This window comes from Sapajus apella, unplaced genomic scaffold, assembly GCF_009761245.1.
Source record: "Sapajus apella isolate SASKATOON/1434 unplaced genomic scaffold, GSC_monkey_1.0 scaffold62, whole genome shotgun sequence".
Lineage (NCBI taxonomy): Eukaryota > Metazoa > Chordata > Mammalia > Primates > Cebidae > Sapajus > Sapajus apella.
The window spans coordinates 4,247,304-4,265,899 of record NW_022437002.1 but is presented as its reverse complement, the minus strand read 5'-3'; the positions used below and the strand labels follow the sequence as shown (position 1 = coordinate 4,265,899).

The window sequence follows — 18,596 nt, the reverse complement described above, 5'->3', positions numbered from 1 at the left end:
TGAGACGGAGTTTCACTCATGTTACCCAGGCTGGAGTGCAATGGCGCGATCTCGGCTCACTGCAACCTCCGCCTCCTGGGTTCAGGCAATTCTCCTGCCTCAGCCTCCTGAGTAGCTGGGATTACAGGCACGCACCACCATGCCCAGCTAATTTTTTTTTTTTTTTTTGTATTTTTAGTAGAGACGGGGTTTCACCACATTGACCAGGATGGTCTCGATCTCTTGACCTCGTGATCCACCCGCCTCGGCCTCCCAAAGTGCTGGGATTACAGGCTTGAGCCACCGCGCCCGGCCATATATACACTCTTAATAAAAGAGCTGCTAGAATAAAATAAATAAAAATAAAATGAAAAAATATGACCGGGGCTCATGCCTGTAATCTCAGTACTTTGGGAGGTGGGGGCAGGAGGATCATTTGAGCCCAGGAGTTAGACACCAGCCTGGGTAACATTTTTTTTTTTTTTAGAGGCGGGGTTTCACAGCATTAGCCAGGATGGTCCCATCTCCTGACCTCATGATTCAATCTTCCCACCTCGGCCTCCCAAAGTGCTGGGATTATAGGCGTGAGCCACTGCACCAGGCCCCCCTTTTTTTTTTTTTTTTTAATTAGCAGGATTGAAAGTCAGAGGATGAGAAAGAAAAAAAAATTAGCACGGCATGGTGGCACATGCCTGTGCCCAACTACTACTTGAGAGGCTGAGATGGGAGGACTGCTTAAACCCAGAAGGGCAAAGCTGCTGCAGTGAGTCCTGATCGTACCGCTGCACTCCAGCCTGGGTGACAGAGGTAGACCCTATCTCAAAAACAAAAAAAAAAGCTTCTCTGCCTATGAAGTACCTTTAGTCTTTTTTTTTTTTTTTTTTTTTAATGAGACAGGGTTTCACTGTCATCCAGCCTGCAGTGCAGCAGCGAAATCTCAGCTCATTGCAACCTCCAACTCCCAGGCTCAAGTGATCCTCCCACCTCAGCCTCCCTAGTAGCTGGGACCACAGGCATGTACCACACTTGGCTAATTTTTTCTGTTTTTGGTAGAGTTGGGGTTTTACCATGTTGCCCAGGCTGCTCTCAAACTCCTGGGCTCAAGCGATCCTCCTGCCTTGGTTTCCCAAAGTGCTGGGATTACGGCCATGAGCCACCACTCCCCTCTGTATTCCTTTATTCTTTTTTTTTTTTTGAGACGGAGTTTCACTCATGTTACCCAGGCTGGAGTGCAATGGCGCGATCTCGGCTCACCACAACCTCCGCCTCCTGGGTTCAGGCAATTCTCCTGCCTCAGCCTCCTGAGTAGCTGGGATTATAGGCACGCACCACCATGCCCAGCTAATTTTTTGTATTTTTAGTAGAGACGGGGTTTCACCATGTTGACCAGGATGGTCTCGATCTCTTGACCTCGTGATCCACCCACCTCGGCCTCCCAAAGTGCTGGGATTACAGGCGTGAGCCACCGCACCTGGCCCCTTTATTCTTTTTTTTGAGACGAATCTCGCTGTCACTCAAGCCAGAGTACAGTGGTGAATCTCAGCTCACTGCAACCTCTGCCTCCCGGGTTCAAGCGATTATCCTGCCTCAGCCTCCCAAGTAGCTGGGACTACAGGTGCGAGCCACTATGCCTGGCTAATTTTTGTATTTTTAGTAGAGACGGGGTTTTGCCATGTTGGCCAGGCTGGTCACAAACTCCCCCTGACCTCAAGTGATCTGTCTGCCTAGACCAGAAAAGTGTTGGGATTACAGGCATGAGCCACCTTACTTGGCAATTGTGTGTGTGTGTGTGTGTGTGTGTGTGTGTGTGACAGAGTCTTGCTCTGTTGCTCAGGCTAGAGTGCAGTGGTGCGATCTCGGGTCACTGCAGCCTCTGCTTCTCAGGTTCAAGGGATTCTCCTGCCTCAGCCTTCCGAGTAGCTGGGACTACAAGCACATACCACCATGCCTGGCTAATTTTTTTTATTGTTAGTAGAGACTGGGTTTCACCATGTTGGCCAAGCTGGTCTTGAACTTCTGGCCTCAAGCTATTCACTCACCTCAGCCTCCCAAAGTGCTGGGATTACAGGCATGAGCCACCGCACCCAGCCCTATTCCTTTATTCTTAATAAAAATACATACATACATACATACATACATACATACATAAATGAGGCTGGGCATGGTGGCTCATGCCTGTAATCCCAGCACTTTGGGAGGCCACGAGGCAGGAGGATTGCTTGAGGCTTGGAGTTGAAGACCAGCCTGGGAAAAGCAGGGAGACCCCATCTCCACAAAGACATTTAAAAAAGAAAAAGAAGGTGGATGAATGAATAGATGGGTCCTGTGGCAAATCGGCTCAGCTTTCTTCCTGCAATTTTATCAGCTTAATTGTATCTCTTGCTAGACTGAAAACCCTGAACAGAAACTTCCTCAGTCATCCCTGGGTCCCAGCACCAAACACAGGGCTCAGCTCACTGTATAGGCAATACACACTTACTGAAAGGATGGAGTGATAGCAGATGGGGTTCTGGAGGTCAGGACTCAGCCTGAAGTGGGCTGCACATAGGGTGCCTTCAGGCAGGAATCTCCAGCAGAGAGGCAGGGGGAGGGGTGTCACCTACACAGCTGCTTGTATTTAAGGTGGACCAAAGGATTTCCCCAACCCAAGTTTCTTATGTATGGAAGTAGGCAGTTCCCAGTTTCACACCCACTTTCTGGCCCTTCCACCAGGGTATAGGGGAAGAGATGGTTATTTTTCTTTCTTGCTTTTATTTTTGAGAAGGAGTTTCGCTCTTTTCACCCATGCTGTAGTGCAATGGCGCGATCTCTGCTCCCTGCAACATCTGCCTCCCGGGTTCAAGCAATTCTCTTGCCTCAGCCTCCTGAATAGCTGGGATTACAGGCACCCGCCATCATGCCCAGCTAATTTTTGTATTTTTAGTAGAGATGGGGTTTCACCATATTGGCCCAGATAGTCTTGATTTCCTAACCTCGTGATCTGCCCACCTCGGCCTCCCAAAGTACTGGAATTAAAGGCGTGAACCACTATGCCCTGCCAATTTTGTGTATTTTTGTAGAAACGGGGTTTCACTATGTTAGCCAGGCTGGTCTCGAACTCCTGACCTCTGCAAGTGCTGAGATTACAGGCGGGTGCCACTGCAACTGGCCTTTCTTTCCTTTTGAAGTCAGCAGTAGTGCTAGCACCTCAGGGCTTAAAAAACCAAACAAACAAAAATATTGGGTGTCTCCTGCAACCTAGGCACAGGGTTAAGGACCTTAGGTGAGATTATTCTCCCCATTTCACAGATGGTGAAACGGAGATTTGTTTATTACAGTCTCTGGCCAGAGACCTCGCTAAGAGATACTGGCAATATGAGGGAAAATTCCTGTGAAACTGTGATCCCTTCCTCTGAAGGCCTCCTTAACAGCTGTCCAGCCGGCGGCGTCCACAACAGCCTTCCAGACAGTTCCAGTCCCTTTCGAAGCCCTAGGCTGCCCCTCCGGAGGCTCCCAGAGTCAGGCCTTCTGCTGGGCCCCGGGTCTCTCACTGGCATAATGGAGTTCTCCGAGATGACGCTGTGTGTCCCTGGCCACCACCTGCTGCTGGGGGTGGGGGGTGTCGTCTCGGGACCTGTGGCTGCTGTTGCGTAGCATCAAGAAGCCGCGAGACGTGGCGGGGGCGTCCCCGGAGTTGCGGAGCGCGCGGCTCGGAGAGGTAGGGGAAACTGCCAGCGCAGTCGGAACTGGCGCCCTCTGGCGTAATGCCCAATTCGAGAAACTCTTGCCCCTCTCCTGGGAGGGGACAACGAGTCCCAGAGAGGGCCAGCAAGTTTCGTTGTCCCAAGAGAGGGGCTACCCGTTTCCCGGATTGGGCGTTACGCAGTAGGGCACCATCACCCTGCGTTATGCAGGAGGGCACCATCCTCCCCTTAGCGAGGGACACTAAGCCTGGGCCCGTCCCTCCCAGGGTTGCGTGTGACTCTGGCACCATCACCCTACGCTGTAAGGACCTGCGGGTGCTGCAGCTGGAAATAGAGGACGGGGAAGCGACGCTGGACATCGCCCGCTCCATCGAGGTGTGCCGAGGGCGCGCCCGAGCCCTTGAAACTATCCCTGTCTCGCGTGGAGGGGAATAAAAAGGCGCTACTGTTCAAAGAGGCTCCGCAGCCGCAGCTAAATGGCAGGGGCTGCAGGGTGGTCCGGGGTATGTGGAGAGGCCGAAGCTGAAGCTACAGGGGCTGAGGGGCTGGAAAGGGCGCGGACGAGACGATTCCGACCCTCCCCAGAGCCCCTGACTTCCTTCTCCAGGTGCTGTCTTCCCTGGAATTGCCCATCACCTCCTGCCCGTTCTACCATCCCAAAGGCCTGAGATTGAACGACTCCTGGCACTTCCTCTCGCCCGAACGCTACAAGCTAGTAGCTCTTGAGGTGAACGCGGTCGTGGAGGCCCGGGGAGGTGGAAGCTGGGCCCGAAAGAGGCGCGGGAAGAGCACTCCTTGGGTGCCCTAGACCTGGCCTCTCTCCTCCCTGCTCCGCAGACCGACGCGTGACGGCTGAGCAAGGTGAACGAGGACTTCAGCTCTGCCCCAGTTACCCCGTGCCGTGATTGTCCCACGCTTGGTGGACAATGATGACCTGACGCACAGCGCCCGCTTCCGCCAAGGAGGCCGCTTCCCGGTGCTCAGCTACCACCACGCTCCCAGCGGAACCTTGAGTGTGCCCTCCCCACGCTCCGCCCCTGGGTGGCTCTTTTCTGGATCTTTTCTTTTTGGCCAGGCCAATTCGCTGCCTGGCCTCGCCCCGACTCCTGGCCCATTCTGGCCCCGCCCCTCTCCCGCCTTTTCGGAGGGAGGGGGTATCACCTTTCTTGGGCCCCGCCCCTGGCGGTTCTGGGCCCTGTGCGAAGCCCGGTGCCTTCTTTGTCAAGCCAGGACCCGCCCACGGTCTATTCATAGGGTCCCAATCCACTCTGGCCACAACACCCCCAGACTGGTCTGAAGCCTCGTGAGTTCTGGCCTGGTTGCTGGGCTCCAGCCTGTCGGTATGCAGACCAGGCCTAGGGGACCCCCTGAGGCATGGGGGGCCACTTCCAGAGCTGAATCCCATCCGCAGGTTCTTCTATGCTCCAACCAGCCTCTGACCGGTCCCCAGAAGCTGCCCAGCGAGGAGGACCAGGAGCTGCTGCGAGCTATGCTAGCCGGGCTTGCCCTAGTTCGCGGGGCTTCATCGTGGACACGCGCTCAGCCCAGGCCTCAAAACAGGCTCGCGTAACTGGCGGAGGCACTTAGGCCAAGGCCGCTTACCCTGCAGGAAAGGGTTGCACCGGCCCCCTGGAGAGGTAAGGGACCACCACCCTCTCCCAGGTCCTCTCCTGCAGGGCTCTGTGAATGTACATGTGTGAGTGTGTGTTGGGGTGAGGGGATCCGCCAGGAACCTTGAAGACTGAAGCCTTTCCTGGTGTCATCCCTCCATGTGGGCCTCCCCACTTGCACACCACCACTGAGAGAGCTCCTTACTCTCTAGGCACCCCAACTTTGCCTGGGAAGAAAAAGCATCTCTTTGCATTAAACTGAAATTTGTCTTCCTGGAACAGCCTCTGCCTACACACATGCACCCCCTCCCTGAGTTCTGCACCTGCACAGATATAATCTGGTCCCTCTGTCTCCAGGTGATGGCAATGCCAAGAAGTCCTGAGGGAGTTTGTGGTTTGAGGAGAGTAGGCTGCTTCCCTATCCAAAATACACAACTCTGTGTATTCATTCATTTACCCAGCACTGAGCCCAGGGGCTGCCATGGTGGCCAGCGCAGACATGACCAAGACCAGCGGAGAACGGTCGGTCAAGATCCCCTGAGATGAGCAGCAGCACACAGGAGGTGCCCTTCTCTTACTAAGGCGACTTCAGGTAATCAGAGGTTTCCCTGAGTATAGGATGTTTTAGCTGAGACTGAAAAGTGTAGGAGGAGTGAGCCAGAAGAAGGAAGACAGGCCCTGCATGTGGAGGGAACTGCAGCTGTCCAGGTGCAGAGACAGCCTGGTCATTTGTCCTGTTTGGGAGAAACAGTTTCTGTAAAAAATACGAAAATCAGCTGTGCATAGTGCTGCACACCTGTAGTCCCAGCTACTCAAGAGGTCTAGGTGGATGGCTTGAACCCGGGAGGCGGAGGTTGTAGTGAGCTGTGACAATGCCACTGCACTCCAGCCTGGGTGAGAGCAAGACCCTGTCTCAAAATTAGCCGGGCATAGTGATGTGCACCTGTAGGCCCAGCTACTCAAGAGGCTGAGGTGGGAGATCACCTGAGCCCTGGGAGGTAGAGGCTGCAGTGAGCTGTGATCACACCACTGCACTCCAGGCTGGCTGACACAATGAGACCTTGTTCAAAAAAAATAGTTGTGTGACTGTGGTCTCTTTCTCAAGATATCTTATTTTACTCATCCTTCTTGAGATGAGGTGAGATGCTTAAATGCCCATGTGATGAGATGTGGTGAGTGACATTGGCCTTGTAATGCAGCCATAGGCTCCTATTGACCTTGAACGCAAGCCCACTACAGTGCTGCCACGGTCACTCTCATAACCAAGACAGCTACTATGTGACTAACGGGCAGTGAGTGTGTGCAGCATGGATATGCTGGACAGAGGGAGAATTCCCACCCAGCGGGACAGAGCAGGGTAACTCAAGATTTCATCATGACATTCAGAAGGGCTTACAATTTAAAATTTATGAATTATTTCTGGAATTTTCCATGTAATATTTTCAGGCCACAGTTGACCATGGGTAACTGAAACCTCAGAAAGTGAAACCATGGATGGAGGCAACTAATGTCCTTCAGTATGGTGGGAGTGTCGAGTATGAAGTGGGAGGACAAATGAGGCTGTGGGGATCACGGGGAAGAACAGAGTTCTGGAAGGCTATGGTTATGAGCTTAGACTTTATCCTCAAGGTGGCACGGAGCCATTGAAGGTTTTTGTTTTGTTTTGTTTTTTTGAGATAGCATCTCACTCTTGTTACTCAGGCTGGAGTGCAATGGTGCCATCTCGGCTCACTGCAGCCTCTGCCTCGAGGGGCGAGTTCAAGTGATTCTTCTGCCTCAGCCTCCCTAGTAGCTGGGATTACAGGCATGTGCCACCGTGCCCAGCTAATTTTTGTATTTTTAATAGAGACGACGTTTCTTCATGTTGGTCAGGCTGGTCTCGAACTCCCAACCTCAGGTGATCTGCCCGCCTCAGCCTCCCAAAGTGCTGGGATTACAGCTGTGAGTCACCGCACCCGGCTCCACTAAAGGCTTTTAAACGGGGCTGAAAAATCTCCATTAGATTTTCTGGTGGGAGGTCACTGGTGACCTTGAGCAGAGCAGTTTCTGGGAGGTAGGAGCAGAGGCAGAATTCCAAGAGGACTGCATTTCTCTCATCAGACTGGGGGTCCCTGGGGAGCACTCTGTTTCTCCCAACAGACTTGGGTATTTCAAGGGCACTGTGATACTCCCATCACATTGGTGGTTTCCCAGGGCATTCTGTGTTTCCCCAGAGGGCTATGCGACCCCTCCCCAGGTGCTTTCTCAAAGGGTCTTGAGTCTCTCCCATCAGATTGAGGAATCCTCAAAGCTAAGAAACCATTTCATCCACAGAATGAGACCCTGTCTCAAAGATTAGAAGCTCCTCCGTAGGTTGTGTGTGCTGTGAGACTGGGCTCCCCAAGGGGCTCTGTGTCCCTTTTATCAGATGGGCTTTTTTTTTTTTTTTTTTTTTAGATGGAGTCTCTCTTTGTCACCCAGGTGGGAGTACAGTAGCGCCATCTCAGCTCACTGCAACCTCCACCTCCCAGGTTCAAGTAATTCTCCTGCCTCAGCCTCCCAAGTAGCTGAGATTACAGGTGCCTGCCACTGTGCCTGGCTAATTTTTGTATTTTTAGTAGAGACAGGGTATTGCCATGCCGGCCAGGCTGTTCTCAAATTCCTGGCCTCAACTGATCCACCTCCCTCGGCCTCCCAAAGTGCTGGGATTACAGGTATGAGCCACTGTGCCCGGCCAGATGGGCTCTTTACAGGGTTCTCTGTCTCCCTCATTGGTCTCGAGGCTCCCAGGCTGTACTTGCAAAGGGCTTGGGCTAGGGAAGATGACCAGACTCCCACTGCCCAGAGGACAGCCCCTGCAGGACAGCTTCATGAACCTGGTGGAGGCCTGTGGGGATTTGGAGCAGAGCATGGACCACTAGCTGAGTCAGCTGGACAGCTGCTGCTGGCTGTCACATATAAAGGAGGCACTAGCATCACCTGCCTGGCAGTCCCAGGCATGGAGCCCCCTTGACACAGAGACTAGGGTGGGATGGGCAGGGCTCTCAACCCCTGGACGCAAAACTGATTCAGTAAGCAAATATAGCCTAGAACTTGGTCCATTCTATTCCTGTCCTGGTGACCCTGGGAGGGAAGGACTAGGCCACTGCTGATAAGCCCTGGGCCCACGGGGAAGGGGCCTGCATTCTGGTACATCGGGCTGTAGGCACAGACAGCACCCTGCTTGTGACTTCACTGGACCGCTTGAGCAGGACCAGGGGCTAGTGGAGCAGGAGTGGATCCAGGTAAGTAAGTCACCACCCAACCCTGGCCTTACCCTCCATCCAGAAACCTTGCTTCCTCGTGCCCATTGCTCTTCCCCCGTCTCCAGGCTGGCCACCCTTTCCAGCTGCGCTGTGCCCATTCCACCTTCTCCCATGCCTGCCTTAAGCACGACGCATCCACCTTTCTCCTCTTCCCGGACTGCGTGTGGCAACTGGGCCGCCGGTTCCCACTGTGACTGGAGTTTGGGGAAGGGCTACTGTTGGCACTGTTTGAGTGCACCTATGCCTCCCCTTTTGGCACCTTCCTCTGCAACAGTGAAAAGGGGAGGTGAGCTGAGGGGGTGTTGAGGTGGGTCAGGGGCAGGCACAGGAAAGGGCTGGATGTCTGCGGCATCGGTACCTTACTTCCTTAGGAGCCATCTTTCCCTTCCAATTGAGTTTGTCTTTTAGGAAAACCAAGTGTCATTCCTGCCCCTACCTCCAAATTTCATACTTCCTCCTAACTTCTGCAAACCCAGAGATAGATAGGGCCAAGGCCAATCCTTTAGATTTTTTTTTTTTTTTTTTTTTTTTGAGATGGAGTCTCACTCTCGTTGCCCAGGCTGGAGTGCAATGGCGCCATCTCGGCTCACCGCAACCTCCGCCTCATGGGGCTACTCTGTCCATAGCCAATTGCAAGTGACCCCTGTCTTGAAAACAAGGATTAAAGGGGAAAGTTACTGCAAAAATAATTTCTGGAGCTCTCTATCACTTTGCAAGTTTGATTCTTTCAAAGTAATAGAACAGAGGTCGAAAGCAGAGTGCAATCATTTGGGCTCAAAGTCCTGTATCACCACTGTCTCCTGCTGGGCGTTCATAGCAAACCTGTCAGAGTTTGTCTTGTCGGTAGCATGAAAGGGATAAGAGTAGCCACAACCTGGCCAGGTGCAGTGGCTCACACCTGTAATCCCAGCACTTTGGGAGGCTGAGGCGAGCAGATCACCTGAGGTCAGGAGTTCGAGACCAGCCTGGCCAACATGAAGCGCCATCTCTACTAAAAATACAAAAAGTTAGCCAGGTGTGATGGTGCATACCTGTAATCCCAGCTACTCAGGAGGCTGAGGCACAAGAATTGCTTGAACCCAGGCGACAGAGCGGGACTCCATCAAAAAAGAAAAAAAGAAGTGGTACTTTTCTTATTTTATTTTTTGGTTGGTATTTTATTATTTGGTAATAATAAAATTATTATTTTATTATTAAGTGGTATTTTATTATTTGGTTGGCTCACTGTGTATACTCCTAATCAGCCCCAGATGTCAGCTTTGTCTTAGGACGCTAAGAGATGGGGGGAGGAAGGGTTCACTCCTCTCCAGGGTGAAGATCGGACTTAGTTATTTTCTGTTGCTCAGTCTTCCTCCACACCCCATCCTATTTCACTAACCCCACTCGTCCTGGATCATCTCTATTTACCTCCCTCTCCCCCATCCTTCATCTTTAGTCTTTCTCCTAGAAATGTCTGAGTTTGGTCCTCCCTTGCCAGAAGGCTCTCCCCTCGTCTTCATCCACACTGGTCTCTTTCCATTTGGACTCTCTGGCAGCTGCCTCACTGCTCTCTGCATCTTCCTTGTTACCAGTTTTCTTTCAAAAGCTCCTGGGTCCAGATCTATCAATATTCTCAGTGGGCCCTTTCCACCTTCTTGCTTTGGCTCATGCTTCTCCCCAAGTGTTGGCTGTTGCTTTGCACAGTGGGTATGCTAGGTCTGCTGAGACGAAGCTCAAACATCAAGTTCTTTTTTTTGAGACAGAGTTTCACTCTTGCTGCCCAGGCTGGAATGCAATGGCATGATCTTGGCTCACTGCAACCTCCACCTCCCAGGTTCAAGTGATTCTCCTACCTCAGCCTCCCAAGTAGCTGGGATTACAGGCATATGCCACCACACGACTAATTTTGTATTTTTAGTAGAGACGGGGTTTCTCCATGTTGGTCAAGCTGATCTTGAACCCCTGACCTCAGGAGATCCACCCACCTCAGCCTCCCAAAGTGCTGGGATTACAGGCGTGAGCCACCGCGCCCAGCCAAACATCACATTCTTAATTAGCCTTCTCTGACACTGAGGCAAAACTAAATTGGTTTCTCCCTTTAAATAGAACTCTTAAGTAGGACTTTGTCTTGTTCCTCTTTTATTCTAGTGCCCAATACAAGATCTGACTGGAAATGTTTGCAAGAAAAAGGAGAGAAGTTATCACTGTTCCAGAGTGGCTGTCACCCTACTAACCAGGGCTGCCCACCCAGACTCCCAGAGGGCATACCTGGGGCTGGAAACTCCCTCCCTCCATGTCTGCAGATACCTGTATGAAGTGAGGACTCAAATGTACTCCCTGTGGTCTGGGGTCAAAAAAGCAACAAAGACTCTGGAACCCACTCTGTGTCCTCGATGCCTTGGCCATCTGTGGAGCCCCAGAGCCTGCAGCTGTGGCAAGGTGAGCCCCACACCTCCTTCCCTGGGGATTACTCCTCTGCTCAGCGTCCTGACCTGTATTCCTCTTCCTCAGCCCTGTTTCTGTGCTGGACCTGCTCACCTGAGCCTGCAGAAGCCGCATGGGAGCAAGTGTGACAAATAGTGACAGGAAGGGAGAAGACAAAAGCCTCTCAGCCACCTGCGTCAGCCAAGTCCCCACCCTAAGCACTAGCTTGCTGGACAGCAGCTGATATGTTCCTGAAACCTCTGCAGGCCCCTTAGGATCTTTATGCCTCGGATGAGGATGCCTGCAACCCAGGTTAGCCCACAGTACTGACAGTCTTACGTTTGAAGTGTCCAAAGTATAGGGAGGTCTAAATAACAGTCTCTACCATAGGTATCAGCTTGCTGGGGTGTCAGTGAAAAGGAAAAATGATGAAACAGACCCCACAAAATATCTGACCACAACCCATTTATTACCAAACTAATTTATTTCTTAGAGTTCAAAACTTTCTGGGAGAAGCTTCCCTGGCTTGGATGAAGATCCAGGTTCTTTTTTTTTTTTTTTTTTTTTTTTGAGACGGAGTTTCGCTCTTGTTACCCAGGCTGGAGTGCAGTGGCGCGATCTCAGCTCACCACAACCTCCACCTCCTGGGTTCAGGCAATTCTCCTGCCTCAGCCTCCTGAGTAGCTGGGATTACAGACATGCGCCACCATGCCCAGCTGATTTTTTGTATTTTTAGTAGAGACGGGGTTTCACTATGTTGACCAGGATGGTCTCGATCTCTTGACCTCGTGATCCACCCGCCTGGGCCTTCCAAAGTGCTGGGATTACAGGCGTGAGCCACCGCGCCCGGCCGAGATCCAGCTTCTTAAGCCTCAAACTCAAATTCGAAATATTGTGGGTCGAAGTAGTGGATACGGACATAACCATCTTCGCCACCGCTGCTGTAGCTGGAAAAAGATAGCCAGGGACCAGTCAGGTGACTGCTCTGGGAGAGGCAGGCCTGCACGGCAGGGCATGAGGAGGCAGAGACCCCAACCCAGGCTTAGCTCAGCTGTTTCACTGGGGCCCTACCTCTTGCCATCAGGATGGAAGGCAACACTGTTGATAGGTCCAAAGTGACCCTTGACTCTTCCAAACTCTTCTTCAAAGGCCAAATGGAAGAACCTGGAGGAAAGGGGACACAATTAATTCACTTTCCATCTCCTTCTAAAGCACTTTGGAGGTAGCGCTCCCCAAATGTAAATTATTATTACTTATTTATTCATTTTGAGATGGAGTCTCACTCTGTCACCTAGGCTGGAGTAGCTGGAATACAGTGGCACAGTCTCGGCTCACTGCGGCCTCCACCTCCCGGGTTCAAGCGATTCTCCTGCTTCAGTCTCTTGAGTAGCTGGGATTACAGCCATGTGCCAACACACTCAGCTTATTTTTGTATTTTTAGTAGAGATGGTTTCACCATGTTGGCCAGGCTGGTCTCGAACTTCTGGCCTCAAGCAATCTGCCTTCCTTAGCATCCCAAAGTGCTGGGATTACAGGCATGAGCCGCCACGCCTGGCCTCAAATGCAAATTATATCACAAAAAATAAAGCAGAAGTGGAGGTGTGGCAGCTCACGCCTGTAATCCAAGCACTTTGGGAGGCCCAGGCAGGCAGATCACTTGAGGCCAGGAGTTTGAGACTGGCCTATCAACATCTCTACAAAAAATACAAAAAGCAGCCAGGCACAGTGGCATGTACCTGGAATCCCAGCTACTCAGAGGCTGAGGTTGGAGGATCGCTATTGCTTGAGCCCAGGAGGTTGCAGTGAGCAGAGATGGTGCCATTGCACTCCAGCCTGGGCAACAGAGTGAGACCCTGTCTCAAAAAATAATAATAATAAAGCAAAAAATTGAGATAATGAGAAGTGAATGTGAACAAAAATAAGATGAAGTTGGGAGCTGGGTTCTGTGGTTCACACCTGTAATTCCAGCTCTTTGGGAGGCTAAGGCCAGAGGATCGTTTGAGCCCAGGAGTTCCAGGCCAGCCTAGGCAACATAGTGAGATCCTATCCTTTTTTGGTTTGATTCTCCAGCCTCAACCTCCCAAGTAGCTCAGATTACAGGCATGGGACACCATGTCTGGCTAATTTTTTTGTATTTTTAGTAGAGATGGGGTTTCACTATGTTGCCCAGGCTGGTCTCAAACTCCTGACCTCAGGTGATCCATTTGCCTAGGCCTCCCAAAATGCTCGGATTATAGGCGTGAGCCACTGCGCCTGGCCAGAGACCCTGTTTCTTTTTTAACTTTTGCATCATAAAGGGAAGACTGGACCCAAATGTCTGCCTGAATATACAGCTAATACTTATAGAGTGCCTACTATGTGCTGGGCAGTGCTTAAACAGCTTAATAAATATGAACTGAACAATCTAATCTGAATAATTTTATGGTAAATATATTATCATTGTTCCATTATATAGTAGAGGAAATTTGGGCATAGAGAAATACAGTGAAGGCCAGGGACAGTGGCTCACACCTGTAATTCCAGCACTTTGGGAGGCCAAGGTAGGCGGATTACTTGAGGTCAGGAGTTCAAGACCAGCCTGGTCTATGTGGCAAAACCCTATCTCTACTAAAAATACAAAAATTAGCCGGGCGTGGTGGTGGGCGAATGTAATCCCAGCTAGTCAGGAGGCTGAGGCAGGAGAATCACTTGAGCCCAGGAGGCGGAGGTTGCAGTGAGTAGAGATCATACCACTGTACTCCAGCCTGGGTGACAGAGTGTGACACTGTCTCAAAAAAAAAAAAAAAAAAAAAAAAAAAGGTACACTTCATGAGATTTCAATTTGGAAGAGCTCTCTTCCTCTTTACCTGGCCTCAAACTTGCCAATCCTGGTGGAGGTTGTGGTTACATCCATGGCTTCCTGACCACCGCCCAGGACCACCTGAAGGGAAGAAGAAACTCTAGATGGGCCCAATGGGCACCAAGTCCATTTTCTGTTTTTCTCCTGCCATATAAATTTTTAACATCTCACACAGCTCAATGGGAGGATACCAAAGGTAGGGGATGAGCAGACACCTCCACCACCGCCTGCCGCTTCCCTGGGGCCACTCCATCCTTCCAGCTTTGTCACTCCTTTCTGCCTGACAGCACTTCCCCCAAAATGCTTGTAGCCTAACTTCTAGACAAACAGCTAGATCTGGGAAGCTTTCTGAGGCTTTAGCAGGAAGGCTGGGTGGGGTTCTCTTACATGGTCATAGTTGGGAGAGAGGGCAGCTGAGTTGACAGGACGTTCTGTCCGGAAAGTCTTCTGATGTTCAAGAGTTGTGGAGTCAAAAAGCTGGAGAGAGAAGGCAGGGGGGTCTGTTAAGAGCCTTCCTGAGGGAAGTCAGGCCGGGTGAGGTGTGCAGCAGGACGGAGAGAGCAGCCCTGCCGGACCCCTGCCCAGGCTCACCTTGGCTGTGTTGTCCTTGGATGCGGTCACAAACATGGTCATGTCCCTGGATAACTGGATGTCGTTGATCTGCCGCGAGTGCTCCTTAACATTCACCAATACCTCTCCAGACTGGGGAAGAAGAGACTGACTGGTCCCAATCCCTAATAATCTCAGTTCCCCAGAAACCTAATCACCCAAATTAGACAGCTGAGACAGCATGGACTTTATGTTTTCCTCACCCATCTATCTAATCAGTCATCCCTAAATATCCAGTGACTGTCCAGTACTGTACCTCCTATGCCTATTGGCTAGTTCAGGTCCATTCTCCAAACTGTAACTGCAAAAGCTGTTGCAAGGAAATCTGACCTTCAGTAACCCTCTAAAGATTCCCTACTGCCTGAAGGAAAATCAAAACTCTTTACCTCCTCACACTTAAGGATATGTAAAATCTATTCCCTGTCCTTCATCCCCAAGACCACATCCCAAGGGTTCCTGAAGACTCCATACTTCCTTAACTCTGTGCCTTTGCTTTTGCTCTTCCCTTTGCCTGTGGGATGTCCTTTCCTTCCTGCTTGAAGCTCCATTTATTCTCCAGGGTTTAATGTACATGCCACCTCCCTGTGACAATGCACCTTCAACACTTGGTTGAGACTTCAATAGTGGCACAAATCACAATCTGACTCACGTGCTAGCTGTTTGCAAGTCTGTCTTCCCCTGGGGCAGGGACTGTGTCTGATTTACTTCTTTGTTCTAGGAGCCCAGCACAGGGCATTATACTCAGTGGTGGCAGGAGAATGCTCATTGTGATCCTCATTTAATTTAATATAATTTATTTATTTTTGAGATGGAGTCTTGCTCAGTTGCCCAGGCTGGAGTGCAGTAATGCAGTCTTGGCTCACTGCACCCTCCACCTCGCAGGTTCAATGAATTCTCCTGTCTCAGCCTCCCAAGTAACCGGGATTACAGGCACCTGCCACCATGCCTAGCTATTTTTTTGTATTTTTAGTAGAGATGGGGTTTCACCATGTTGGCCAGGCTGATCTTGAACTCCTGACCTCGTGATCTGCCTGCTTCAGCCTCCCAAAGTGATGCGATTACAGGCATGAGCCACTGTGCCTGGCCCCTTATTTATTTTCTTGAGACAGAGTCTTACTCTATCACCCAGGCTGAAGTACAGTAGCACAATCATGGCTCACTGCAGCCTCAATCTCCCAGACTCAGCAATCTTTCAGCCTCAACATCCTGAGTACCTGGGACCAGAGGTGTGCTCCACCAGGCCCAGCTAATTTTTAATTTATTTTTGTAGAAACAGGGTCTTCCTATGTTGCCCAGGCTGATCTCAATCTCCTGGGCTCAAGCGATCCTCCTGCCTCGGCCTCCCAAAGTGTTAGGATTACAGGTGCAAGTCACCACCTCTGGCCTGCTGGCCTGTGATCCTTATTATCATGTCCTGAGTACTTTGTGACAAGTTTTTCAAACGTGGTATCATTTGATCCTTGAACCATTTTACAGATAAGCAGGGTCAGAGAAGTTATGTAACTTGCCCAAGACCACACAGCTAGAAAGTGGTGAAATCTATTTTTGAATCTCACCCTTGCTCTTTTAAAAATTTTTTTATTAAGCTTTTTCTTTTTAGAGACAGGGTCTCACTGACACCCAGGCTGGAGTGCAGTGGTGCGATCATAGCTCACTGCAGCCCCAACTCCTGCACTCAAGAGACCCTCCTGCCTTGGACCCCAAAGGCACTGAAATTACAGGTGTGAGCCATAGCACCCAGCCCTACCCTTGCTCTCAACTACTGTGCTATCCTGCCTCTTATAAAGAATCATTCTAGCCGGGCGCGGTGGCTCAAGCCTGTAATCCCAGCACTTTGGGAGGCCGAGGCGGGTGGATCACGAGGTCAAGAGATCGAGACCATCCTGGCCAACATGGTGAAACCCCGTCTCTACTAAAAATACAAAAAATTAGCTGGGCATGGTGGTGCGTGCCTGTAATCCCAGCTACTCAGGAGGCTGAGGCAGGAGAATTGCCTGAACCCAGGAGGCGGAGGTTGGGGTGAGCCGAGATCGCGCCATTGCACTCCAGCCTGGGTAACAAGAGCGAAACTCCGTCTCAAAAAAAAAAAAAAAAAAAAAGAATCATTCTGGGGCCTGGCACGTGGCTCATGCCTATAATCCTAGCACTTTGGGAGGCCGAGGTGGGTGGATCACCTGAGGTCAGGAGTTCAAGACTAGCCTGGCCATCATGGTGAAACCCCATCTTAATATTAAAAAAAAAAAAAAAAAAAAAAAAGAACCATTATGATAGGTGCAGGCCCCCTATAGCCCCTTACCTTGGCACTATACTGGTTCAGCTCTCCACTCTCATGGCCAGCGATGATGCACTCTCCCAGGGGTCCCCAAACGGCACTGGTGATTTTAGAGTCATTGCAAGGGATCTTCATGTAGGGCTCATTGTTGTCTGTGTGGGGCAGTAGCTGTTAGGCCTTGGGCTCTAGAGCTGCACCGTTCACCTCAACCCCAGCCCTAGTCCCAACCCTCACCAATCTGGCTCGGATCCCGAAGGTCAAAGAAGCTCACAAAGCACTGGTAGCCCATCTGCTTGTCCGTGGAGAACATGATGATGTTGCCCCCAAAGTCAAAACCGCAGGTCCGGACGGCCGAATTGGTCTTGAGTAGGGCCAGCTGCTTTCCTGGAAACAGGCAGAGCCTGGGCTACACCATCCATTGTAGTTGCAGGGAGGACATTCTGAAGAATGCTATCATCACATCTGACTGTTTCTCTTGCTTCAGTGACCCAATCCACCACTGTTCTCTTCTGCACTGCTACACTTTGGCTCAAGTATTTTAACTTTTTTTTTGAGATGAAGTCTGCCTCTGTCACCCAGGCTGGAGTGTAGTGGTGCGATCTTGGCTCACCGCAACTTCCACCTCCTGGGTTCTAGTGATTCTCCTGCCTCAGCCTCCCAAGTAGCTGGGACTACAGGCGCACACCACCAGGCCTGGCTAATTTTTGTATTTTCAGTAGAGACGGGGTTTTACCATGTTGGCCAGGGTGGTCTCAATCTCTTGACCTCGTGATCTGCCCGCCTCGGCCTCCGAAAGTGCTGGGATTACAGGCTTGAGCCACCGCGCCCAGGCTTTTATTTTTTTTGAAACAGAATTTCACTCTTACCGCTGAGGCTGGAGTGCAATGGTGTGATCTCAGCTCACTGCAACCTTTCAAGCGATTCTCCTGCCTCAGCCAAGTAGCTGGGATTACAGGTGCCCGCCACCATGCCCAGCTCATTTTTGTACTTTTAGTAGAGACAGGGTTTCACCATGTTGGCCAGGCTGGTCTAGAACTCCTGACCTCAGATGATCCACCTGCCTCGGCCTCCCAAAGTGTTGGGATTACAGGTGTGAGCCACCATGCCTGACCAAGTATTTTAACTTCTTACCCAGAGTCTCTCCTCAGACATCCTGCTAATGTGGCACTGCTCATACGTAAACTGCAATGTATCTGTATCCCCATCAGACCGCACTCCTCCACAGAAAGACCTGATCTGATCTCCCTGCATGTCCCCAGTACCCAGCATAGACCTGGCACAGAATAGGACACTCAGTGAATATTTACTAAACAACAGCTTAGGCTAGGTGCAGTGGCTTGTGTCTGTAATCCCAGCACTCTGGGAGGCTGACGTGGGCAGATCACGAGGTCAAGTGTTCAAGACCAGGCTGGCCAACATGGTGAAACCCCGTCTCTACTAAAAATACAAAAAATTAGCTGGGTGTAGTGGTAGGTGCCTATAATCCCAGCTATTCAGGAGGCCGAGGCAGAAGAATCACTTGAACCCAGGAGGCAGAAGTTGCAGTGAGCCGAGACCATGCCATTGCACTCCAGCCTAGGCAACAGAGTGCAACTCCATGTCAAAAAATAAAATAAAATAAAATGAAAAATTAGTCAGTGGCTCACGCCTATAATCCCAACACTTTGGGAGGCCAAGGTGGGTGGACTGCCTGAGGTCAGGGGTTTCAGACCAGCCTGGCCAACATGGTGAAACCCCATCTCTACTAAAAACATAAAAATTAGCCAGGTATGGTGCCACAAGTCTGTAATCCCAGCTATTCGGGAGGCTAAGGCAGGAGAATCGCTTGAACCCAGGAGCCCGAGGTTGCAGTGAGCCAAGATTGTGCCATTGCACTCCATCACAGGTGACAGAGTGAGAGATTCTGTCAAAAAAAAA

At 51.0% G+C, this 18,596-nt stretch overlaps 2 protein-coding genes and 1 long non-coding RNA gene across 3 annotated transcripts in view; 2 read left to right on the top strand and 1 right to left on the bottom strand.

Moving 5' to 3' along the window:
- The first annotated feature begins 3,333 nt into the window (after positions 1–3,333).
- Positions 3,334–5,864, top strand: LOC116529584. Its single transcript, XM_032247585.1, has 4 exons — positions 3,334–3,608; positions 3,737–4,037; positions 4,270–5,299; positions 5,734–5,864. The coding sequence occupies exons 1-3, from the start codon at positions 3,334–3,336 to the stop codon at positions 4,468–4,470; spliced, it is 777 nt and encodes a 258-aa protein (XP_032103476.1). The 3' UTR covers positions 4,471–5,299; positions 5,734–5,864.
- Positions 5,865–10,757: 4,893 nt separating this feature from the next.
- LOC116529196 lies at positions 10,758–11,357 on the top strand. The gene is made up of 2 exons (XR_004259425.1): positions 10,758–10,974; positions 11,047–11,357. It is a non-coding gene; the product is annotated as an uncharacterized LOC116529196 (long non-coding RNA).
- A 50-nt stretch (positions 11,358–11,407) lies between these two features.
- The window catches only part of EIF3I (eukaryotic translation initiation factor 3 subunit I), an 11,667-nt gene continuing 4,478 nt past the window's right edge, over positions 11,408–18,596 (bottom strand). Inside the window, exons 5-11 of the mRNA XM_032246742.1 lie at positions 16,914–17,063; positions 16,704–16,831; positions 14,390–14,500; positions 14,186–14,275; positions 13,806–13,879; positions 12,031–12,123; positions 11,408–11,906 (exon numbers count right to left, since the gene is read on the bottom strand). Of these exons, the coding sequence (XP_032102633.1) occupies positions 11,825–11,906; positions 12,031–12,123; positions 13,806–13,879; positions 14,186–14,275; positions 14,390–14,500; positions 16,704–16,831; positions 16,914–17,063 (728 nt within the window). The 3' untranslated portion in view covers positions 11,408–11,824. The remainder of the gene's footprint in view (positions 11,907–12,030; positions 12,124–13,805; positions 13,880–14,185; positions 14,276–14,389; positions 14,501–16,703; positions 16,832–16,913; positions 17,064–18,596) is intronic.

Bases quoted from the DNA above. Each gene is read 5' to 3' on its own strand.
- LOC116529584 (XM_032247585.1), top strand. From the start codon at position 3,334: ATGAGGGAAAATTCCTGTGAAACTGTGATCCCTTCCTCTGAAGGCCTC. The intron at 3,609-3,736 runs GTAGCATCAAGA...GCCCAATTCGAG, and splicing joins GGACCTGTGGCTGCTGTTGC to AAACTCTTGCCCCTCTCCTG. The intron at 4,038-4,269 runs GTGTGCCGAGGG...TTCCTTCTCCAG, and splicing joins ACATCGCCCGCTCCATCGAG to GTGCTGTCTTCCCTGGAATT.